Source organism: Pelecanus crispus, chromosome 1 (assembly GCF_030463565.1).
Source record: "Pelecanus crispus isolate bPelCri1 chromosome 1, bPelCri1.pri, whole genome shotgun sequence".
NCBI classification, from domain to species: Eukaryota; Metazoa; Chordata; class Aves; order Pelecaniformes; family Pelecanidae; genus Pelecanus; species Pelecanus crispus.
Window position 1 is genome coordinate 10,698,348 of NC_134643.1, and position 26,955 is coordinate 10,725,302.

Genomic DNA, 26,955 nt, shown 5'->3' on the forward strand with positions numbered 1-26,955 from the left:
ATGTCTCCAGATGTCCTTCCAGATGTCCTTCCAGATGTCTCCAGCCTCTTCTGAGTTAGTTTTGTTTCTGTCCGAAACAAACTTTGCACATAGCTAGCCATAACTTTAGGCCAGTAGCTTATGTCAAAATTAATTTATGAAAGGAAGAAAAGCTAATATACTGTGTAACTAAGCACTGCCCAACCTAAATAGTCAAATGTATTGTGTCAAATCATGGAGTCAGCTTAAAAATCAGAAGCATTGACTTAAAAGTATTTTGAAAATTAAATGAAATTACATTAAATTGGATCATTTATTTTTTATTTTATTCTGGCTTCAAGGTTTTCATGGTTCTGTCACACGTTCAGCATCTTCTCCATCATCACAAGAGAAACTTGCAGTTTAAAAACATTAGCTTCTCACACACACTCAACACTCCAGTTGTACAGACTTTCAGAAAAGTCAGTGCTGCAACAGTCACATTGAAATGATGGAAGCTGACAACGTTGTAAAACAGGTTATAAATTGAGTATAAACAATATATTACACCTGTGTTGCCAATTTCAGTATATGTGAGTACAAGAACCCATAAGACTCTCCTAACGTAAGGTTCATAAAATTAGGAAGGTCTAGATTTATGGAAAAAATAAGACAGCCTTCAGATCACTTAACAGGTTGTCACTAGACTCTGCTTACTGAAAAATGGGAGATATAACCAGTTTAAAAATAAAAAAAGTTAAATATATTTTTTATTTAATTGAGGAATTTTTGCATTATAAATATTCCATTAGACCCTTCTAAAAATAAACACATAGATAATAAAGATTGAATTATAGAAATTAATGTTAAAATTAATATTTTCTTTACAATAAGAAAGCTCTATAGTGCAGGAAAAATTATAAACTTTTTTTGTCTAGCTGTTTCTCAATCAAAGGGCATATCAGTTACTGTATATTACTGCAACATTCCAAGCATTAAATTAAATTATAGACAATAGAATCAAGTACAGTTTACATCTGTGGGGCTTTAAAAAATGAGGCACGTTCAGCAGTTTATTTATTCCCAGTAGAAATATCCCTGCTGAAATAGTGCTCTTAAAACATTCTTTCCTACCAGACTTTGCTGTTTCAAATGCATTCCTCAGGCAATGTACATATTTAGTTTTTAAATGTGTCATGTAGAGATCAACCTTGATTTTCTTGGATGGCTTGACTTTCTTTAGTTGTACTACGGTTTAGGTAACCTTATCACACCCAAGTTCTAACCCCGCTGCTGGACCTGTACAAACAGCCTGAAGCATGCTTATTCACCAGGGCTACAAATAAGCACCAAAGGCCCACCTGTGTTAATACAGTTTGAAGGCTTCTGCCACTTATTACACAATTAATGTGTAAGGAGAGGCCAAATACTGTGGAGACTGAACCTGCAATCTTTAGTCTAAACACATGAACCTGTACCATCTGAACTGAAAGTTATACTGGTGGTTAAATATTATTAGAGATCATTGCAGTCATAAAAGAAAGGGCTACAAACATTACTGGTAGGTCTGGATGTGCATTTTTTAATTTGTCTTAAAATTGTTTGGTAAATCAGAATTATTTTGGATTTTAATTGTAGGCATCATATCTTCTTGTTCCTAACACAGGAAAATTCTTTCTGTAATTTAGATCAGCAGAATATATAAATAAATCAGAAACTGGAATGTAGTGCATCAAGGGCTAGATTCTACACAGGTCTAAGTGAAACTTCATTTATGCCAGTGGAAATAGGCTAACTGAAATGATCTTCGCCCCTACATGACTGGCCCTCAGAGTATATTTCAGCAGCGCAAAACTACTTGCAACTTATAATACTATCTTCTGCACAATGTTCATACCATCTTCTTTTGCTGCTATGGTGTTTCCCTTGGAGACATTAAGGCTGCACAGCACAATTGAAATTGAATCCCTACCTATGTCGGATCCATCCATTTTAGGATTTGTTATACTGCGCTCTAACCACATATATTTCTATTCCTTTTTTCCCCCCAAAGGATGCTTTAGAACTCAAGAAAAAATGCCAGTACCTGCATAGAGTTTGTAGCCTGATGTGAAATTTAGTGTTTATAGTTGCATGTTGAGTTCTGTGACTGAAAGCCCAAATTGGATGGTATTGGAAGACAGATGAAGGTGATTAAGCATAAATGAATCAAAATTTCCTACAATTCTTGTGTAATGAAACTTCTGAATATTTTCTAGTAATATTCTGGAGACTTACTCCACTTGTTTTTTTCATTTAAAGCTCTCTGACATAAGAATGTAAAAAGGAGGTAGAGTAAATATTTAACACAAAGGGATTCCTTAGAAGTCTTTAGAACAACTTACTTGAAGCAGAGGATGGTATTTCAAGATGCATAATTCGTGTTAAAGGGCTGATGCTTATATTTTTGGTATAAATGCAAGAACAGGGGCAGCTGGACTTAGTGGAAGCCACAGCTGCCTTGACAATGTCAAGGCACCTATGCAAACACCATGACTTCTAGATTTCAGTACAGACAGCATCTATATTGCTGCCTTACTGGAACAGAACATGAAAACCCTTATCATAGTAACCCACCAAAAGATACACCGTGAAAATAAGTCCTTCTAAAGGACCTGCCTTCTGATCTTTATAAACCTTCTAAAAAGAGCAAGAAAGCGAGCAGTGCAAATTCCAAAAAGTTAGACTTTTTGAAATAATTTAATAATTGATACAGAGACACTGGCCATGAATTAGCAAAATGCTAAATTCTATAGGGAAGAAAAAATAATTGATTTCAATAGCTATTTAGCATTTTTTAAAGCTATTCAGATAATTATGCTGGCCATGGACAAAAGAACTGATAACCCCAGAGAAAATAGTTGTTGCCAAATGGCATTAATAGCAGCACTGGACTAGACTTGCATAGAAAATGTGTAAATATAAATTAGCTCTGTGACAATTTTTAGAGATGGTCTTTATTTTTTGTAGTGCTGTCACTGAGACTAGTTTCAAAAGGAAAAAAAAAAAAAAGTTGCAACAGGAAAAAAACCCCCACAGATGGACTGCTGCTTGCTTTTATCAAACTTACATTTGATCCATAATAATTTGAAAATATAGATCCTGCTTATAGTTATCATATTTGTACATTTATTATTAATTTGCTGCCACCACTTTCATTAGCATAGTTTGAAATGGCAAGCAGCCTTGCTTATAAAATGAAGCCTTTGTGTGAAATAACATTTTATATATATATATATATATAAAATCATACATATACACATGCACACAATCACACATTCTATGGGTCACAGAATATTTTCCTCAGATGCTTGTACTCCCAAGGAGATGGATGTAAATATTCTTTTTTATCTTACTGTTACACAGAAATATTTTACTTGGAAAGGTGACACATCCAACTAATGGCCTGGTATTACTATCCTGTGAGTATAGAAAACTCTCTTCTTTAGTGTAAATTGTATCATGGAAAATGAAGATGTGGAAATAACCTGGAAGATAGCTAAGCCTCTTCCAACTAGTGCATGGCTATTAACTAGAGTAGATTGTCAGATGCTTCCTCCTATCTTTTTTTAATTGACTCATCTAATAGCAATTCTGGTGCTTGCCTTTGCAGATTATTCTGAAGCTAATACATCTGACTGTCATGTTATTTGTATCCTTACTGTTAAATGACCCAACACAATTCCTTGTCTTGTCCTTGCAGTATGTGTTGTTTTCTTTCTTTCCTGTTTTTTGCATTTTTTTTTCTTTTTTCTTTTCAAAAGCAAGTATGGAAATTGTGCTGTGTTTCAACAACTTTATTTTCCATTGCTTCCAAATGGGAGAGAGTGTTTTATACTTACTTTACACTCAACTTGAACAATTGTATGAGATTACAAAAGGTGCAATGAAGACCATTTTCATTTGGTTTTCTTGTGATATAAATATTACACACATCATAGCCCATGTGGTCTTTTAGTGCCAGCCATCCACTGGTACATAAGAGTTGTTTATACAACTCTTAGATTGAGAAGTATATACCTCTCCAAGAGAGCCTGTTGAAATCACAAACTGTTTATACAGATATACAGATACAGCTGTGAATAAAGCTGGCATAAATAAACTAGATATATTGCATTTACATGTATGCAAATGAGCATTATCTAATGCTTTTCCTGTTTTTTATTTTTCTCTATAAATAAAGCTATCTCACTGCCTTCAGACCAAACACTCTTATAATATCCTACAAAGATCAGAATAGAATAAAATATTTCCAAATTTTAATTCTTAAAGAGAGAAAATTCCCTTGAACTTCAGTTAAGCTTATATAGTAAGTGGCAGAACTTTTTAAGGGCAACATTTTCCTCTAATGTATTAATGAAATATAATATAAACAATTAAAGACCTTTCAGTTAAATAATATATGTCTAGGACCTATTCATTCCTAAGAGTACTTACTTGTGACAGTTTGATAAATATATTATTCTGTAGCAAGCTCTTTCATACAGTTCATTATGTTCTTTTTACATATTTTCCATAGTATCAAGAATGGAGAATTGTATCCTGATGGATAAATACTGTATTACAAAACTAACATGTCCTCAGATAGTCCCATGCTCATTAATAATATGCAGAATAGAAATTTCTGTTTCTATTGTATTCTAAAAAAAAGCATTGCTGTCAGATTCAGTAGTATGGTATTTGGGATATATAGTTCTAATACAATATCTTCAAATTTTTCACCTTTATATTGAAGATAATTCTGGAAGTAATTTCATACCTCAAAAGTCAATATTTAGAAATTGTCTTGAAATCCTGTAAAAGGTTTCTGAATATTGTCTACTACACATCTTTTCTTCTTACATCTTTGCATCCTTACACACTACTATGAGAAGTTAAACTAATGAAACACTCCTGTTTCAAAAGCTCTTTTTGTTCTAGAGGTAGTTAAATTTTATTACAGATTAAAATTTTTTATAACAGGAATAACAGTAGGTGCTTTAAAAGTATGCAGAAGTTCTTTGCTGGCTATATGAATCCTGGTTTTGTTGGTGTGGGTTTTTTTTTTTTGTTTGGTTGGTTGGTTTTTTTAAGAAACCTTATGAAATAATGGAAATTGAAAGTTTTCCTTGATTTGTATTTCGGTAGAAAAAAAAAGGATATCCACACATTTTAAATTAAGACTTCCATTTTGTTCAAAGAACATTTCATTTTGAAATGTTAGTTGACTTATAATAAAAAGGTGACATTAGTTTAATCAAAATAAAGTAAATCAAAATTATCAAAATAGTTCCACCTCATCAATGTGAAAATAACATTGTTTTTCAATTTTTGAAAATGTTCTGTATTTGAAGATTTTATTCCAGTTTGGGATGGAAACATTTTTCAAAGTATTTAAAAATCCTTTCAGTGCCAGAAACATGTTCCCTCTCAGTTCTAACACTTTGTTCTGCTCCTTTTTTTCTGCAGGCAAATTCTTATCATAGGATAGTAGACTTGAGTCACCCATTGTACTTACATTCAAAACAGGAAGCGTCCAGCAGTTACAGACTTCCAGAATGATCTTTGCAAATCATGTAGGGCTAAATCCAAACCCTGGAGAATTTGGTGAAAACTGAAATTATTATTTTTCCATTTTCCCCAACTTCATAATGGAAATTCTTTCTTTTTTTGGTTGTATCTTCCAGTTACATTGCAAATTCCTAGAGAAAAAGATTGCTGTGTATTTTTGCAATGCTGAGGAGTACGTAATCTAGGAACAAGTGGTGTCCCTCAAGGGTCTATACGAGGACCAATACTATTAAATATATTCATCAACAACATAGACAGTGGGATTGAGTGCACCCTCAGCAAGTTTGTTGCATGACACCAAGCTGAGTGGTGAGGTTGATACACATGAGGGAAGGGATGCCATCCAGAGGCACCTTGACAGGTTGGAGGAGTGGGCCCATGCAAACCTCATAAAATTCAACAAGGCCAAGTGCAAGGTCCTGCACCTGGGTTGGGGCAATCCCCAGTATCAGTACAGGCTGGGGGATGAATGGATTGAGAGCAGCCCTGCGGAGAAGGACTTGGGGACATTGGTGGATGAAAAGCTGGATATAAGCCAACAATGTGCACTTGAGCCCAGAAAAGCCAACTGTGTCCTGGGTTCATCAAAACAAATGTGGCCCAGCAGGCCAAGGGAGGTGATTCTGCCCCTCTACTCTGCTCTCATGAGACCCTGCCTGGAGTACTGTGTCCAGCTCTGGAGTCCCCAGAACAAGAAAGACCTGGACCTCTTAGAGCAGGTCCAGAGGAGGGACGTGAAAATGACAAGAGAGCTGGAACACCTCTCCTACGAGGACAGGCTGAGAGAGTTGTGGTTGTTAGGCCTGGAGAAGAAGAGAAGGCTCTAGGGAGACCTTATTGAGGCCTTTCCATATATAAAGGGGGCTTGTAAGACAGATACAGAAAGCCTTTTTACCAAGGCCTGTAGTGATATGACAAGGAGTAATTATTTTAAACTGAAAGAAGGTATATTTAGATTAGCTATAAGAAAGAAATTTTTTATGATGAGAGTGGTGAGACACTGGAACAGATAGCCCAGAGAAGTTGTGGGTGCCCCATCATTGGAAGTGTTCAAGGTCAGGCTGGACGGGGCTCTGAGCAACCTGATCTAGTGAAAGATGTCCCTGCCCATGGCGGGACGTGTTAGGCTAGGTGAGCTTTAAAGATCTTTTCCAACCCAAACCATTCTATGACTCTATGATTCTATGATTCTATGATATAATGCTTAGATCACTTGGGCTTCTGCACAACGTTCTAGTATACAAAAATGAATCCACTGTATCAGCTCCTCATTTCCATAGTATCTTTATAATTTTAAAGATCAATAGCCCTTGTGAGAAATAAAGGCTATTAATGAAATTATCTCATGTTCTGCCTACTGTAGTCAGCTATAAGAAGAAAAATATTTGACCGCAAAACATTTGAAGTTAAGCACCGTAGCTAAACCAAGCATCAAGGGAGGTGAATTTCTAATGGTACAGTGAAGAAAGAACTAATGGAAGAACATCCCATAAGTGTATGTTGTGCATACATACTATGAAAATTAATCAGGTCAGTTTCATACTGAGATGATGTTCCATTTTGAAGGAGGAAGGGTTGTTGGATTTTTTTTGTGGTTGTCATCAGGTCAAATGAGGATATAAAGATGTTACTTGTAGTTTGGGGAGATTGTTACTCCCCTCTGCATGTAGATTTCTCTACAGTCTGACAGGGCTTTTATTACCAGTGGGTATTTTTCTAAAAGCATCTGAAGGGTTTAGGAGCACAAATTACATCTGAAATTCAGTAGGGTCTCTTGTCTGACTCTGTAAGATGCTCAAATTCAAGATGAGAAAGGATGTTTATGTCAAATGTACAATAAACTTCTAAACAAGCACTGGTATTTCCCCCCTGCCTTGCAAAATCTGCTAGAAACAAATGAAAAAAAAAAAGAGGGGGAGGATGGGTGCACATGTCTGTGAGGGTTTAAGGATAATATTCAGTGGTTTGTAATAAAATTCATAAGAGTTATGTGACCATTAATAGCTGCCTGATATTGACTTTTATTCTCCGGTTACACTACTTAAGATCAACTCTGTGGAGTTCTACTGGCTCAAAGTCAAATGGCAGAAGCATGTCTCTCATTTTGACTGTTAATATTTGCAAAGTGTTATTGATTCTGAAAGGTTTCAAATATGTCCCAAGTTATTCAAATAAAGCTTTTCTCTGTCTCTTTCTTCCAAGGCATTTAACCTAATCAGCATTTTACAGACAATTAGGCTTACTGGGGGAGAAAGAGTAGACACAACGAAGATTCTTCAAGACAGTTATTTCTATGTATTGCCCTTCATTTCAGTGCTTAAAATTGCAAACATTGACAAAGTACAACCTTAGCTTATGTATAGAATGCATTTTGGGGTGGAATTCATTTACATTTAACTATGTATCTAAAACTAAGTAGACTTTCTTAAAACTTGGAGTATAGAAATGACTGCTTTTAGATTACATGTGTTTAGATTCTTTTATAAATGAATTTTAAAATGCCATTTGGGAATGCCTCTTTCTCTTGTTCTGATAAAAAAAAACCAGCTGGATAAATATCTTAAACTAGACACCTGACTTTTAATAAAACAAAAGCTGAATATGACATATTCTGCTTACAGTATAAAAGCTTGAATTCTTTCATAAAAATCTGTCTCATAATAAAAAAAGATAACATAATGAAAATAAAGCCAACAAACAGACTTTTGATGTATTCAGTTTTCATTAATACTTAAAAGTATTTGGGAGATATCAGGAAAAGCAGGATCAAATCATGGTAGTGCTAGATAACTCAAATTAAGTAGGTCTTCTGAAGAAACTGATGCTTAGCAGCTGAATACTTGTCTCCTTCTTGTGAATTAAATCTTCACAGAGAAGCTATTCTGCTCAGTTAAAGAGAATAGACTTTGGGGTAACAGTGTACTCATTTCTACACAAATCCACTCACTGTTGTTTAGAGTCGCTGTGCTCAGTAAAATAAGTTTGTCTCAGTGTGCGAGGGGAAGCAAGTCTTTCTAAACTCACCTATGGAATATTATCTCAAACTCTGTATCTGCTGTGAGTAATTGATTTGGCAGAAAAAAATACCTTGAAAATTTCCTTTCATCTTTTTAGTTATTTCCATCTGAATTTTCTCTCTGCCTTTTGCTTTTCTTAGTGCCTCCTTTCTCCTTTGTTCTGTTTTTTACCATGTTGATGATTCAATAGCCTTATGTATACTGTCAGTCACATGCCATCCTGCCCAATAGCATATGCCCCTGAAAATCACATGGGATAGCTCATTTTTTCCCATCTTTTTCAAAGGAAATTAAATTTAACAGTCATTTTAAATAGCATAAACCCCTGACTTTTGGCATCTTCATTTTAAATGAAAGCACCAGATTCTCTTTCTGTCAAAACACTAGATCTCTCTGTAGGAAGAATTCTACCATTCCCAGATTGGTGTGGTAATAAGCATGTAGTAAGTGGTACACCTTAATAAATCAAGTCTTCAAGAGGCTGGACTGTCTGTGTTTCATCAGAAGAGGGCTGTGATTATTTGAACCATATGTATCTTCTAAAACTCAGGAGCTTTATAAATTGATTTTTTCACTTGTTAACACTATTAAGATATTAAACATAATGTAAAACATCTTCTGTGAGTATAATTTAAAGAGAACATTTCTTTGTATGCTCACTTCCTTAGAAATACATTGGATGAAGTGGATAATATGCTCAAAGACTATTTCATGGATGCTTGTGCCATCCTTAGACTGGAATAATTTCATATTAAAATTTTCTGATTTATATTTCTGCTGGAATGTTTTTATAGACAAGTATATTTCTGAAGCTTTCTATTGTGCATTCTACATTTATAAAAAAAGTTTCTAACATTAATAAATATTTTTATTATCCACAATATTATCACTTATTATCAGCTACTCAGAATGCTTTATTAAAGAGATAAGGATCATAAGGATATGAAGTCACTAGAGAATTTTAGGCAGCCATGTTGGACTGGTTTAATACTGCTCACATGAATGAATATCTACCCTACTTTGGACTGAGGTCTGAGGACTTGTAACAGCAACAATATTATGTATAAGCTATGAATATGGTTTAATATTTTTTATCACAACTACATTTTTGAACTGCATTGTCAGAGAACACTTTGGGGATGTGTGCACCTTTTCTAAGAAAAATCACACTGGGAAGCTAAACAAATTTTTTTTGATAATGGAGTCCCTGGTGTAAGGAGTATGTCAACTTGGCCATAGAAAATTTGTTTGAATGCATGCCAAAATTTGCTATCTAACACTGAAATGAATCAAAAAAATAAATGATCCATCACTCGGAAAGCAATATCCAGCTAAATGGAAATAGATATGGAATCCATATAGTAAGATTAATTTAAAATCTTTGAAAATAAATGTTGATTGAATTAATATTATTAAATATTATAATTAAAAGCATGTTGTGAATGCATGGAAGGAATTATCCATTAAATAAAATTTTAACATTGGAATTAAGAACATTTCCTCTCATTCTGAGTTGATTCCCTGTCTGTTGTTTCCAGGTTCAGGTAAAATACAGGAGTAAAACTATTATTCATACACGTTTCACACCTACTTAATCTATATTGGTGTGATTACCTAGCTCAAAGTTACTGAACTTAACTCATAAAAATGGCAGATGAGCTCTGGATTAAGCCTTCTATCAGAAACCATAGAAGCTTACTACTGCTGTAATGAAAATCAACTATAAGATCCAGAAATTGATAGGGTCACATATATTACTGTCAGAAAACAAGTAGCACTTCAACATATACTACTCTTAAGCAGGTACTGTAAATGTTTTCAGCTGATTTACAAAGACATTTTCTTCTAATACAGCCTGTAATTTGGCCATCATTACTAGGTAAGTTTGATTAAATATGAAAAATGCCAAGATTTTATTAGACTGCATTGAATTTCTTTTTAAGAATTAGTAACATAAAATTGAATATCAGGTAATTTTTATTGGACTGGCATGCGCTTCTAGAAATGCATGTTAAAATTGTAGTAAATCCAGCTTGTATAAAGATTGTGTGATGATTTTTAATTTAGTGTACACTGTAGAAGTTTCCAGCAAGAACTAGAAATATTATGAAATACTGTGTAAGCATACACTTCAGTTTTTTAGTAGTATGTAACATATCAATACTACAAGCCCTGGTAGATTTTTAATGGTTATATTTCTGTTGTTTAGTAACTAAAACCAGATGAATTACAGTGGGACTAACTGAATATGTTATTTTGCTGGCAGGGAAGAAAAACTGAATATTTGCTAGATGTGACAGAGTGTATACATGTCACAGCGTATATGTGGCATATAGTAATTTGAAATGGAAATATCAAGGATTAGGACATGAGCTAACACGATTAGCTGTGTTAAAGACTTTCAAGTTCCACTGAAATTTTTTTGCCATAAGCTGAGTAGAATTAGAAGAAACAAAAATATACCCTATGATTTATTACATGTTCCGGTTATAGGTTGTTCCAATATTCTTAGAAAAAGGAGAGGAGAGTTTTGTATTGCATACAGATTGAAAATATTTTTGTCTCCCCAAATGATACCTTTTAATTTCAGAAACTTTTGCCTCTGTAATTTAAACAAGCTCACAGGAAAAGCTCTTTGTTTAAAGTTTTCACTATAATTTAAACTTCATCCACACATTTGGAAGAAGAGAACCAACCAAACAAAATTATTCATGGACTTTGTTGCACCAGCTCACTTCATGAAGCCAATTACATTCTCCAAATATAGCTAGATAGCCAAACTCACCTGCTGTTAAGAGCAGAGGCTGAATCATGTCAAAGTAATGGGTTTTTGCTTGTCATTACTAGATTTGCTTTCTGTCTCCTATCCTGACAAGTTCCTGAGGCATCTGCCTGGCAGCCACACAGAAAAAACCTCAAGCAGTGAGAGTTCATACTTCAGTCTCCCTCACAGCCTTTTAAGTTTATCTCCTACTGATGCATGTTCCCCAAATAAGAACTGTGTCTTAGAAGTGTAGTGGCAACTTTCAGCATTACTACTACCAAGATTTTTTTAGTTAGTTTGCTATTTGCAGTTAATTCTGCCTTTAAAGTTCTTGTCTCAGATTTTGCTAGCAAACCTCATGCGACAGCGTTGACTTCAGCCATCTCTGGCCAATTTACACTGCCCCCTTTCCTATTGCTCAACTGGTTCAGTTGCTTGATGGTTCACCTGAGTTAGTGTATCCTTCCACTACCTGGCAATCACTGTCATGACTCTATAATTATTTTTGCAGCAATATAGACAACTGATGACTGTGAGCACAGGAAAGTAAAATTGCTAATACATTATCTCATATTCAGCAGCATAGTTTTTTGGGGTAAGTTTTGGTCTCTATTTTTGTTCCCCAGGGAAGAAAACTTCTGCCTCCTGTTACCAATTTTATACGGAATATTGGCAGTTAGAGGTCTTAACCTTGTCAGAAAGATCCAACCACTTGTAAGATTATAACTTTGTCCTTGTGATGGATGACTCTTTAGAGTACCCTTGAATAGTAATCTGCCTTAAAATACTGGTGTTTTAAAACTGAAGGGTACTTGTATTGCCTGATCTCACTATTAACCTGTAGTTCATAAACTGTGTCACAGATATTTCAGGCTGTGCCCTATGTCTCCTGTTTGGTTTTTGTCCTTTTTGTTTCTGTTCCTTTCTTGTCACATGTAAGCAGATTTTGGTTCTCACTTGTCAGCTATATAACAAAAAGCTGAATTAAATAAAATTAAATAAGGCTTACCACATTCTTATAAAACTTGTTCCACTGTAATATTTATATTCCAGTGCTATGCTGATAATTGGAAACACAAAATGTCATTCAGGTGTTCACATTACCTAGACTTTATATCTATGGCCTTTTACATTATTGATGGGGACAGAAGGCAACCCCAGTCGTTACCTCTTCCTGTAAAGCAGCACTGAGATGTCCACCTTACATACTCAACATGTTCAAAGTGCCAGACTCATTTGTCAGTGCCCTGCATCTGGAAAACATCTTTGCTGGAAGAATGTTCTGCAGAATGAAGTAGTGTGGGAGGTGAGACTATATTTCTGTAGAATTTAAAAGGGGAACCAAAGCTTTTTATGAGGGCAAAAAAGGGCAAAAGCAATACACTTGTGCAGTTGTGATGATGTAATGCTATGAAAAACAGAGCAGAGCAACAGCAGCTTTTTAACTGCTTTTTTTCACTGAAAAAAAAAAACCTATAGTGATATTTGTCTGTATTTAAGGTTCAAAGTTGTATCTTACTCACTACATGCTTAATTTCTGAGAACGTGTTATACAGGAGAACTCACTGTACTCTGGCTGCTGTGGAGCAGCAGTGAGGTTTTTGCATTTAATGCTCTAAGCATATTTTAGTTATCAAGCATTTATATTTAAAAAAAATCAAAATAACATAACAAAAGGGTGACTTCATTTTTTTTCTTTTTTTTTGTAATAAAGAACTGGCTGGTTTAACACAGTCTTAGAAGTTAGAAAGCATTACATACTGATCATTAAAACATTCAAGCTATTACAAATATAATTAACATTCCTTGACAAATGGCTAACATAATCCATCTTGTCAAAGAGGATATAATATGAATATATTCACCAAAGTAGGTTTGCTATAAGCAAAAGTGTGGTAAGCAAGCAGTCTGAATATTTGCCAGCAAGCTCTGGCAGACAAGATAACAAACCTCCAGGTTTGTTCTTAGCATTTAGAACAGCAATAAATAGGATTTGTTCTCTTAGGAAATGTAATCTATATGTCCAGACTAGCTTTAAGGCTCTCACGGGTCAGTGAAGTTCTATATAGATATATGTAAATATTGAAGCAGTCCTTCCTTTGTTGAGTAAAATATTTTTTGTACTGTAATAGTGTAGTTTTAGTTATGGTGTGGAGCGTTTAGATTAACATGGCAAAACAGTATAGTACAAAAGCTGAATAAGATTTTCTCAAATTCAGGGATCAGTACACTGAGGCAACGTGAAGCTCTGTTTTTACCAAAAGATAGGAGTAGGAATGCTCTTTTCTCTTTTGTCCTGTGTGTTGAGCACTAACAATATATTCTCTCTGAACAATTCATCCTCTTTTTCTTTTGCTTTTTATTTCTTTACACAAGACCTTTATAGGGGAATGGCTTTTTGTTATAAAAATCTATAGAAACTCCATGAAAGGAAGGGTTTTATTCAGCTGAAATCTTTAGCCATTCCCATGTGAGAGAGGAGCTGAGGGTTTCTAGTCCATGTGCTAGAACAGTTTATATACTTTATCCACTGACTGTTTAATACAAAATGCATAGACTATTTTGAGCACTAGAACCAGAACTTCTTTCCCAGAAAAGCAATTTAACTGCTAAATTAGAGTCATGCTACTGCTTGTTCAGTCTTCCTAAAGCTTGAATATTTTGTTGCAACAGCTTCAACAGGAAATGGAGAAAGCATCCATCCTTCCCTACCAATCTAGTAGCTAATAGCTTGTGATTAGAGCTCTTTATGGAAAGAGAAAGATCTGGGTTTCAATCCATTTAGAAAAGGAAATTGAACTCATGTCTGCGATTTCTCAGGTGACCGATTCAACCACTAGAATATTTTAAAAACATTAGGCAGCACTATATTTTCTCTGGCCAGGTTCTTGAAGAAAATTGCAGTTCCACCTGATCTTGTAAGTATGCTAGATGTGCTTGGCATAAATGTAGATATTAAATCCTAGTATTAGGTAGAAGAACAATCCCTTTTTGGGTTACGCTCAAGTTTAGGCATGATCTAGAAACTGACTTTTTCAAATTAAGGGTGTGGGCATGACCAGGATCACAACTCTTGACACCTTGAAGGTCTATAGTCACAAGGTCACCCTTGCAAGCATAAGCTTCTCCAAGGTAACTGAGGGTGGGTTTTGGGGAAAGTTGCTTTGAGCTTTGAATTTAAGTGTTTCACTCCCAAGTGTGCCTTGATTTAAATGACTCAGGGTATCTCAGCACTGCAAAGTGCAATGATCCATGAATTAACAATTCACTAAATGAGCGTGCAGACTGTGCAGCCTGTGGCTGCAGCAGCTCAAGTCTGGAAGCAGTACAGCTGCCTTCCTGCAGTGCTACATTGGAGCCAACCAGATTTGCTGAAGGGGCATAGCACTACACGAATGACGTTCTACTACTTCAAAACCTGGGTCATGTACATCAAGCCAGATCATGGTGAGATTCAGTGCCTAGAAATGGCAGGTGTCTAGTGCCATTTTAGACTCCCTGATATCCCATCCATTCTTCTGGCATTCAGAAGGTGCTGTATCTTATTTGCCTACACTATCCTAATATCGCAGATATCCTACAATGTCCAGAAATCCTAGTACCTTTCAAAAGAACTATATAATACGAGTATGTTTGTGTTTCAGTAACAAAATTGCTCCCCAGGTCCCACTGCTTGGTGTTTTCCAGGTTTTCCAGATATCAGGCTCAGTTCTGTGCTTGTCTCGACACCCACGGCAAAAACATGCCTGTATAGCTTTGCTGGAGGTAGTCCTAGAAATATCTCTTTTTACAAGTTTGATCTTGAAAGGTGTTTAATATCCTCAACTTTCATTTAAGACAATGAGAGTTGCAGGTGTACTTGACAGGACTGAGCCTTACATGAGTAGTTACCATTTTATGTGATCAGGTAGAGGACTGTTCATTGCGCCTTGTGTTCTCATTGAGATCACATGAATGATATCTCTGATCTATGTAAAGAAATATTGTCTCATTTATGAAAAATTTGCCTTCAGGACAACATGGAAATAAATCAGGGGAAGCTACCACAGTATCCTTTTGTGGCTTGTATATAACTAGAATTTAAAAGGCAATCCTTTTAACTCCAACACTGACTGAAAATAAAATATATTGGATGTTTTATATTCTTGCAAATAAATAGCTTTATTTAGGACCAAAAGAATATTTGTAGTTCTGCTTTCATTCCATTTCTAATCTGACCACAGACAAGCAATGTTCTTCTGAAACAGCAATCTGCTGGTTTTGCTTGGCGAGAGAAGCTTGTTTTGAAAGCACCATTTCCACACTTCTGTGCAGTTTCGTACTGACCATATCACTGTCAAAAAAAGTATATATATCCACTGGTCAGTACGCAAAGCTTAGGCAAAAAAGACTTTTGTTCTGCTCATCATGATGCTCCTCTCTGTGACTTAGTTTTTCTATTTGTGAAATGAGGCCAGTCATACCCAGGTACAAAGTGTTTTGACCTCTGCTGTTAAAAAATGTTAGGAAATCCTAGATATTAACATTATTCTCCACAGCTATTTAATCAATAGACTCTTTTTGAAGATAGCTCAGGAAATAAATCAGTTGTGAGACTGAATTTCTAGTACAACTCCTTTGATAGCAATTTTATCATCTAGGGAAACAGCTTTCAGAAACCAGTTGCATTCAGCTTCTGTTGACCTGAATCAAACATAGTCAACAAGTGAAACAAAACATATTTATGCTATTATTAAATTCCCTTTTCAACAGACACATATTATGTACAATTATTTAAAAAGAAAAGAAATTGTGGCAAATTGTTGGATTAAATTAATATCCTCATTGAATACTAAACTTTTTGCCTTGGCTCAAAATATTTGTTCTCTTTTCTATACTTTAGGATATACGTAAGGTATTTCATGAGGAAAATTGGTCATGTTAGATCTTTTTTCTGGGTAAGGTAAATTCAAATTCAAATATAGAATTCAAATATTATTGGTTTGTAATGCCCTTTTCTCAGGGAACACAGGATAAAATTTTAGTTATGATTATTAATTTTGGTGGCTTAATATTTGTGTACCATAAGAGGCTGCATTCTCAGGTTAAAGATATACATCAATTTCTGAAAATTACAGCATATATGCATGGCATATATTGCATCCCAAGTGGATGCCATAGTGGTAGACCTGTTCAGGGACTTTCTCTGACATGTAGGACCAGTCCTCTTGCAGAAGACCAGCTGTGGCCTCTATGTGGCTGACAAGGTGCAGCATGGACGAACGAACATAAATGCTGGTGTGGCACATGAACTGGAGCCTCCACCCCGAACGGGTTGAGGGCCCATTCCTTGTCTTCACTACCTCGGGGACAATTGCACTTCTTCCAACATCAGCTGCTGGGCCACATCCAAAGAATTGGAAAAGTTATGCTTAGGGATAGCTGTGAGGTAAAAGGAATTTAGTTGCTTTTACCAAGAGTGATTTTTGTTTCTTCAGAATAAAACAATTTGCCACAATGTAGATGTAGGAACATGGTTCCTTTCCCCCAGTCCCAGCTTCCCTGTTTTGGAGGCAGTCCTAAGGTACTTTTTGTAATTACTTCTTCTGAGGCTTCCTAACAGCAAAATGGTTTTCAGCTCCTCTGACTTGCTGCGAGCCAGGCTGTGCTCTGCACCATCTGCTTGAGAGTGCAGAGAGACCCCTGTGCTTGCCTCTTTCTTCCTTCCTGAGGCCTGATTCCAAGTTTCTGCAACATTACCAGGGATGAATTTCCCTTTCTCTGTGGAAGTGACTTTAGCCTGGATCATGTACAGCTAAGCCCCAGCTCCCCTTAGCTGGCCAGTGTATTTCTTGACAAAATCAGTAATCACTTGGAAAATTATGAATATGCATTTTACAGATTACATACTGTTCTCACTGAATTTAGTGGAAATACTTTCAGTGAACTGAGTGGAGACAGTGCTGGGCTTAAAACAAGCAACCCCATCCCTCCAAAAAACAAAACCAGAACAACATTGTGCATACAGTAAAAGCCTGCAGTTTGACATGCCTGAGGGAAAGACAAGGAGACAATTTGCAGTAATTTCTTTTTTCCATTTCCATCAGTTCATTAATTTTTTCCCATTTGCAGTTTATGTCCTAAGCAGTGTTTTTTCCTTTTCAGAAAATGTTAAGGAGAAAACATATTTTCCCTTTTCCCCATCTCACGATATATTGAACACAAAGATAATGATGTAAAGATTCATACACAAAACTCCTGGAGAGCTGCCTCGTTTTGAAAATTGTTCCCAGGTGTTTTGTGGCTCTTTCTTACTCAAAGATTATACAATTAGCATTTTAATGTCCCACAACTTCTTGTTTTGTTCCCTAGGAGTGTGTGAAAATGAAGCCATGAAAGCTAAGCTGTTTGGTATTTATCACGCACACTCTGATTGTATTTCAGAGCTCTGGGATTTAAACAGGACGTCAGTCTTTCACAGCCCATTTGGATATCTTGGTCTTCATATAATGCTGCTGGATGAGTATCAAGAGCGACTGTTCGTGGGAGGAAGAGACCTCTTGTATTCCCTCAGTTTGGATCGAGTCAGCGACAACTACCGAGAGGTGGAGTAAAAAGCTATATATATTAGTCACTTCATGTCATCATGTGTAGCACAGAATATCAGAGTTTGCATGACTGGAAATGATATAATGGGGGTTTTGTGCACAAACTTTAAGGTCATGTTTATATTTAAGAAAAATACACAAATTACCATTTTTTCCACAGTAATAACCCATAAGGGTCACCCTAGGTGAAGAGATCTGGGGGTCATATAGCTATTTCTCACTGTTTTTCAGCATGTTTACAGATGTCTAGAGCATCTCACACTTTGTGCATACCTGATTTCTGTATCTCCGCTATATTATCAAAGTATAATTTCTCCATGGTATTTGGGGGAGACTTTTCCACAGCAAAAGAGAGAATGTAAAAAAAAAACCAAACCCCAAAAACCCCACAAAAAAACCCTTCACATATAAACTATAAGAGGTATTCAATAGCAACATAAACCATGCAGCTAATTTTTAGCCTTCTTTAGAAACTGGGTTTTGCATTGGCTTTGAGCCAGAGATCTATTAAGTAGTTTCTGAAAATGGCATTTGGAGCTTACTCAGTGGTCTGTGGGAGAAAGGTGGTTTAAGTCATAATCCTACCAGAGAGACTGGTGCATCATAGAAACCACAGCTGACTGGCAAACTGGCAATTGAAGTGGAGAGGCCAGAGTTTGAGCTGATATGGGTCTTGGCCCCCTTACTCACTTCTGCCCTTGACACCTAGGACTGAAAACATGCAGTGGCAATGGAAACTGGAGTAGCATTGCTCCTGCCACAACCATCTTGACTGTGGATAAACGATGTCATGAAATATTTCAGTGTTTTCCTTATCTACTTTTTGAAATTTCCCCAAGGTATTTTGATAGATTTTCATTCATTCTCAAATTAGTAAATGAATGAAAATACATAAATAGAGCCCCTCTGGAGAAATATGATTTTGTTGATTTTTATACTGCACTGACCACTAATGTTTCAAGTTCTTTTTTTTTTTCTGCCCCCTTGTTGTAAGTGAATATCACTGTTCTCATGCCAACACTCTGGTCAACTTTACCATAAGCAACCTTGCTTATCTCCAAGTGGTATTAACATGTTCCTCTACTGTGAACAGAAATTATATGCTTTATCCTTTTTATAAACAGTTTGGGAAAGACAATTCTAGCTATGGGGAAATGGATATACTCAGGGAGACCATTTGAGAATTTATCTACATTAAAAAAATAAAATATATTTTTTTAACTCCTCAGAGAGCAATGTTACATACTGAGCTTTGCTCCTCCACAGTGAGATGTGAGTTAACTCTTTTTCCATTTGATAAAAATTATTAATATCCTGTGACAAGATATTAGAGCTCAGGGATATGAAAACATTTAGGAAGCAGTTGTTTCTATAAAATAAGCTTTTTTCCCCTCTCTTCTTCCCCTTTGGCAGTAAATCTGTATGAGGAAAGATGACAGGGTAGAGCACTTTATGCTTCTGTCCAACCACCATTGTCCCATCTGGACACACTCCTGAAGTTCGTTGCTCTCCTTTTTGTTGTTTTTAGATGGAAGATCAGCCATTTACTCTGAAACCATACTCTCTGTCTTGAGACCTGTGTGCAGACTATGGCAAATTAATGGAAGCTCTTCTTGCCTGCTTGCTTGCTTTTATGATGTGCAAAAGATGAGAAACTGGAATAAATGGAGCTTGACCTAGCAGTTTAGAAACATGACCTCACTGGGACTTAGCTCCCTTGAACACAAATGTCATGACCCTCTTCTCGTTTCCCAGTGTTCACTCAGTGCAGATCTTATTCAGTGATAGTTAGGGAAAAGTTGATTGTCCCACAGCACTATCAGCAAAAGTGTGGAATGAGACATTTCTGTTATATGTGAGCTTAATTACTGAGATACATTGGGGGAAGTTCCTGGAATTGAGAGACTGGTTGATTCATTATAACCAAAGTTCTTTCATTAATCTACCTTTAACTGTGCATTGGTTAGCCTTTGACCTTTTCTTTCAGACTGAAGACTTCAGCTTAATTAATCTAAAACACCAGTTATAACCTAGTGAGAGTATAAGACTGGGGCAAGTTCGTGGGTTTTAGTCTCTCTGGTAACCAGGATGAGTCACTAGCTGCAAAAGAGATGTTTCATAAAGTTGGTAGCTTTGGGGCAGATTCTCATAGATCTTTTTCATCTTCTGTGTTCTAGAAAACAGTGTTTTAATTCATTGCCATCCCTTTTTCGACAATTTGGAATTATGAATATGCTCTCTAAAAACCAAAGTAAAACTGATTTCCAGTCAGAGATGTGGCCCTTCTGCTGTAAAATGATCCAGTAATTCAGTTCTAGCAAGCATATTAGAAGACTCTCAAAGAAAAACAACAAAATGTTTAGTGGACATAAAATGCTTTTGCATTGAGACCTATTGACTGCCAAAGTAATCCAGCATTTCCAAAAAACTCAACTTGTGATGCATATGAGGTATGCATCCTATAAATCTGCTTTTAATAGACTACATTTTTCCTTAAGGTTCAATTCTCTCCAGCTTTCAAATACAAAGCAGCACTCTGAAGGGTAGATTATAGCTTTTTTCACATAAGCTATTAGCTCCTTGTGTATATATCTACTAATGTTAGGTTAAGCGTATATTTTCCTGACCACTTTTCATATCCAGTAAAGAAAAGATACATACAAAATGGGAAAAATCTTTCAGGGAAGAAAACTACTACTGTCATTCTTGCATTGGCTGGGAATTCCAGAGATTTGGGTTGAGCTCTCAACTGTAGCATAGACTTTCCATGTCATCTTGGACAAAGACAGAGTCTTACTTCTCCATTGGTCAAACTATATTTCCTTTGCCTACTTTGCATTTTTTTTGTGCCCTTTAAAACTCTTCTTTCCTATAGCACAAAGAGAAATTTTCTTGCTTAGAGTATTTAACATATCTTACCGTAAGTTTTTGAAAAAAAGTCACTCACGCACTTTGGTTTCCGTATGAAGAATGTCCTAACACTAACAGCAGCAAGAATGAGGGAGATTATGAAATGTGGATATCAGTATTTACAAAGAATTAGAGCCATACAAGTACTTGAAACCTTGTTTAAAGCTAAAGCTTTGGAGGTGCCCTCCATATGACTTTTGCTTTCCCTGAAATCTCATTCCGTTTGACGCCACCTTTGGAATCAAACTTTACACGTATTTGGGATTTGATCCAGTCTTTAAGGCTTGTAGTGATCTAAGACACTGATAGAGAACTTTATTTGATAACTGGTGCCAAATTTAGTTTAAAAAGTCTTTCAGTTCATTGTAATTGGTGCCAGAGCAGACCTTTGTTGACAGCAAACTTCAACCAATGCCAGTAGTTCACCACCACTGATCTAACAGCTCATAGAGAAGGATGACCTTTGGTTTTACTTTTTGTCTCTTGTTGGAGTGAAAATAAATTGCACTTCCTATTTGTCCTCAAGCTCCTTACAGATACTCTTTCTTCCTAGCTTCTGCTTCAAAGGGCTCATGAAGGCCTTGCTCTGAAGAGAAGCCTTCCTACTTGTGTAAATAGGCTTGTGCAGGCAGATTTCAATGTGCTGTTTCTGGCTTAGTATGAGATAGCTCCATATTAGGATTTATGTCTCTGTTGTAATAAACTATAGAGGCCTCATAATATATCCTGCCTCTAGTGAAGCTAGCTATATTTCTGCTCCAGAACTGGCTGAACACAAGTCTGTAAGAGCAGGGCTTGCTTGTATCTCCTTTGAAAACCATGTAGGAATGTACATATATTCAAACTGAAGTAAGAAACATATAATTTAGTATGAGTTTGATTATCCATTGGAATTACCTCCCAAGAGGCAAGGTGGCTATGTATTTATCGAGAGAGAGATATATATATATAATATCCAGTCATAACCAGATATTTTTGCAGAATTTGTGCTTCAGCCAACCACAAGTTACATGTTTATTAAGCACTATTTATTGACTTAAACCAGGGATAGGAGAGTTGAATTGCTTAATAGCTCTGTCATATACTAGAGTTCAGACTAGCTCACACAGTAGTCTATTTTGGCCTGAAGTGCTATAAAGCTCATATAATTTCTTGAAATTAGCTTTCATTACACATGCCATCCTGTTTTTTGAGGCTAGTGACTGGATAGGGAAGCTGTTTGGAGACACTAATTAGCCTTCCAGCTCCAATTAAAGTTTTCCCCCATCTGAATTTGCTCAGTAGCTGTTGTCTGTACTGCCTTATAATTCAATTTTTTCCCATGACAAATATGTTTAAAAGTAACTTTTTCCTGTTTTTTAAATACAGTGCTAAAATTACATCATCCAGGTCCCAAGGATGATAATAGTATGTTGCAAGATAAGAAAGCATCACTAAACAAGCAATTTAAAAATTTACTTCATAGTAACCTTCAGGAGTGTAAAGTTTTCAAAAAGTATGTCCAAGCCAATACTTTTGTCAAGCACACAGTCCAGTGAAATGTATGTTAGTGTGATATTATTCCAGTCTAGATGCACAGGAAAATTTCCCAACAATAATTATTGACAGCTTGTCAAAAGATTGTAATCCTGGCAAAGAATCAGTTCAAAGGGTCTAGAGCACAAGTCTTATGAGGAGCGGCTGAGAGAACTGGGGTTGTTTAGCCTGGAGAAAAGGAAGCTTAGGGGACACCTTATTGCTCTCTACAACTACCTGAAAGGAGGTTGCAGGGAGGTGGGTGTTGGTCTCTTCTCACAAGTAACAAGTGATAGAACAAAAGGAAATGGCCTCAAGTTGCACCAGAGGAGGTTTAGATTGGATATTAGGAAAAATTTCTTCACCAAAATGGTTGTCAAGCATGGGAACAGGCTGCCCAGGGAAGTGGTTGATCTGCCATCCCTGGAGATATTTTTAAAAGAGGTGTAGATGAGGTGCTGAGGGACATGGGTTAGTGGTGGACTTGGTAGTGTTAGGTTGATGGTTGGACTTGATCTTAAAGGTCTTTTGCAACCTAAATGATTCTATGATTCTATGTTTCTATGAAAGTAAAAGCTGTTTTTTGTCATAACTCTAAGGCATAAACATCAGGAAAAATAATATGTAGAAGGTTAAAGGCTACCATTACAGCTGATAAATATCTGGATTTTTATGCAGTGCAAACACATCCTATGTTACACTAGTTAAGTAAAACAGCAATAATTACACAAATATGATTAAGTACAGTAAGTAGACCTTGGTCTACTAAAATACTACTAAAAAAATACTAAAAGTATTACTACCTTGAGCCACTTACTACAGATTTCTTTGCAAATTATTATAACAGACCAAGCAGCTCTTTTCAGTTGTTTTAACTGAGCTAAGAAATGCTCATGAAGATTTCAAGATTAAAAACATTTTTTTTTTATGTTTTGCAGAACATTTTTTTACTATACACATTTTTGACTACTGTGCTTAGACCCAAGATGCATGTAAAATCAAATTCTGAAATTTGGTATGATAGCAAAATCTGATACGCAGAGGTTTTTTTAGTCTCTAGTCTAAAATAATCTTGAAGAGATTAAAAACTTAATGCTCATTTATGTTAAGACTCATAAGCCTCAAAAGAGTTATGAGTTTTAGAAAAAAATTTCTGGATAAAAATCTTCTTCAGGAGACTCATATGTATTACTAAAGTCATAATTCAGACCCGTCTACTTCAGGCAGCTAACATGGGCTAGCCTTAGAGGTAGGTAATTTGGTAGGAACACCTCTGCTCAACCTGTGGAAAACAGAGATGTCTGCCATTCTTACTCCGTTAGGCATCTTTTGCTAAGATAAACCATTATAAGTATCCCAATAGGAAATACACATATGGCAGAACAAACTCAGAACAAGGGCTTCATTTGGAGAAGGATTTGTGCAGGACTAACTTTGGAAAGCAGATACCTAGCAGCAGTGGTAGATACAGCAACAAGAGGGCAGCTCCTGTTACACATTAACCTTTTGATTGGAGCAACTGACCCAGGAAGCAAAGCCCTCCATCTCCTCTGCAAGAGTTTGTGCACACAAGCCCTGCTTCTCATTAGGTCATGGAACAGATCCTCCCAGAAGATATGTCAAAATATATGGAAGACAGGGAGGTGATTAGAGACAGACAACATGGCTTCACCAAGGACAAATCGTGCCTGACTAACCTAGTGGTGTTCTACAATGGAGTGACTGCATCAGTGGACGAGGGAAGAGCTACAGTTGTCATCTACCTAGACTTCCGTAAAGCCTATGATTCTTACCTCTAAATTGGAGAGATATGGATTTGATGGATGGACTATTAGATGGATAAGGAATTTACTGGATAGCCACATCTAAAGAGTTACAGTCAGTGGCTCAATACCCAAGAGGAAACTAGTAACGAGTTGTGTCCCTCAAGGGTCCATACTGGGACCAATACTATTAAATATATTCATCAACAACATAGACAGTGGGATTGAGTGCACCCTCAGCAAGTTTGTTGCATGACACCAAGCTGAGTGGTGAGGTTGATACACATGAGGGAAGGGATGCCATCCAGAGGCACCTTGACAGGTTGGAGGAGTGGGCCCATGCAAACCTCATAAAATTCAACAAGGCCAAGTGCAAGGTCCTGCACCTGGGTTGGGGCAATCCCCAGTATCAGTACAGGCTGGGGGATGAATGGATTGAGAGCAGCCCTGCGGAGAAGGACTTGGGGACATTGGTGGATGAAAAGCTGGATATAAGCCAACAATGTGCACTTGAGCCCAGAAAAGCCAACTGTGTCCTGGGTTCATCAAAACAAATGTGGCCCAGCAGGCCAAGGGAGGTGATTCTGCCCCTCTACTCTGCTCTCATGAGACCCTGCCTGGAGTACTGTGTCCAGCTCTGGAGTCCCCAGAACAAGAAAGACCTGGACCTCTTAGAGCAGGTCCAGAGGAGGGACGTGAAAATGACAAGAGAGCTGGAACACCTCTCCTACGAGGACAGGCTGAGAGAGTTGTGGTTGTTAGGCCTGGAGAAGAAGAGAAGGCTCTAGGGAGACCTTATTGAGGCCTTTCCATATATAAAGGGGGCTTGTAAGACAGATACAGAAAGCCTTTTTACCAAGGCCTGTAGTGATATGACAAGGAGTAATTATTTTAAACTGAAAGAAGGTATATTTAGATTAGCTATAAGAAAGAAATTTTTTATGATGAGAGTGGTGAGACACTGGAACAGATAGCCCAGAGAAGTTGTGGGTGCCCCATCATTGGAAGTGTTCAAGGTCAGGCTGGACGGGGCTCTGAGCAACCTGATCTAGTGAAAGATGTCCCTGCCCATGGCGGGACGTGTTAGGCTAGGTGAGCTTCAAAGGTCCCTTCTGACCTAAAGCATTCTATGATTTTATGATTCATTCTTTGATTGTATGCTAACGACTAAATTCTTGTTGCTTACACTGCAGCTGCTTTTCAACATTCCAAACAAGGACATTGGGTTACCTCTTTTGGTTTTTTCTCTTAATTCTGTGTATGCTTTTAATTCAGAATGTCTTAAGTGGAAAACGTGCATATGAAATATTTTCAAGAGCACTGGGACTAAGTATCCAACTACAAAAATAATCACGTACACACAGTGTATTTAATATTAAGTTACAGAGTCAAGTGTTTTATTCCCCCTGTGGTTTCTCTGTTCCTAACAGCCACCTACACCTGATATGGGCAAAAGCCCGCATTTAAGCCTGCTAGTTAGAACGTATCTTTAGCAAGTGCAAGTTGTGACTTCAAACTTTTAGGCTCGGGAGATCCTAGCGTTCATATCTCCTAACTTTTAGGCTTTGGTTGCCTATTCAATCCTTGACCAGCAAGTAAAGTAAATGACTGTGGACCCCGAGTTTTGCACTGAATGAACCAGGAATGGTCTGGCCAGGTGACTGGATGAGTGCCCTCATGGGAGTTCAGCAGAGTTGGGGTGCCTCCTGCTGCTACACAGCAGCAATACAGAGCCTAGATGAGAGTTACTTCTGATCATGCATAGATGACTATAAGACCATCTGACTGAAAACAAAAGTTCTGATTAATTTTACATTCCTTGCAGGATTTAGATGGTGTCTGAACATAGGTGATCTGATTCAGGCACTGAGACCTAAACATTGACAGGTTGCTGAAGTTGACAAAAATAATATATAGCTGACCTCTTGCTTTTAAGCACTAGACCTCCAGGTTTTATAATTTATCCCCGATTTTCTTGTAATTTACTTTTCTTATAATTCATCCCCAGATTTTCCTGGGTTAGAATTATTTCAAGAAAACTAAGCTAATTCAATTATAAAAAAAGGAAGAGGAAAAGCCTAGCAGAAGAAAAACTTAATTTTAAAATGTTTTCCAGGTAGAATAATAATTTGTGATTGGACTATTGACAAAAATGTCTTAATGATGACATCTATTTTTTGATACTTATTTGGTTTCATCCAAGCCTGATATCATTGAAGTGAACAAGGTTTTGTTTTCACTTTTAAAAGTTCTAAGAAATGAAGTAATCTTTCCAGTCTGCTCAGTCATTGTTTAACATTGTTTTCATCCAAACAAATCATGTATCTGGAATGAAACAAATTTTATACAGTAGGCAACTGAAAAAAATCTTGCTTGTGTAATTTGGCTTCACTTCTAGTAATTGACTGTGAATAGCTAATCCTATTCCCAGGAGGTTAATTGTTGACCCTCATTAACTTCTCAGTAAACCATTTTCTTCCCTAAGTGTCACTTAAAGCAGGAAATCAGTAGTTCAAAATTAATATTCTCTGTTGAAAGTCACTGACAATTTAGCAGAGACATTTCTACTGATTTTATATAAAATGTTCAATACATTAACTTCCTTTAAATTCTGTTGGCTAGTACTAAGTTTGCTGAGTTACCCTAAGCAGAACATGTTTATGATTCATTCTTTGATTGTATGCTAACGACTAAATTCTTGTTGCTTACACTGCAGCTGCTTTTCAACATTCCAAACAAGGACATTGGGTTACCTCTTTTGGTTTTTTCTCTTAATTCTGTGTATGCTTTTAATTCAGAATGTCTTAAGTGGAAAACGTGCATATGAAATATTTTCAAGAGCACTGGGACTA

General features: G+C 36.5%; 1 protein-coding gene across 1 annotated transcript in view; it reads left to right on the forward strand.

The window, feature by feature from the left end:
• Nucleotides 1–26,955, forward strand: part of SEMA3E (semaphorin 3E) — a 148,547-nt gene that overhangs the window by 59,020 nt on the left and 62,572 nt on the right. The window contains exon 2 of the mRNA XM_075727810.1: nt 17,752–17,912. Within this exon, the coding sequence (XP_075583925.1) occupies nt 17,752–17,912 (161 nt within the window). The remainder of the gene's footprint in view (nt 1–17,751; nt 17,913–26,955) is intronic.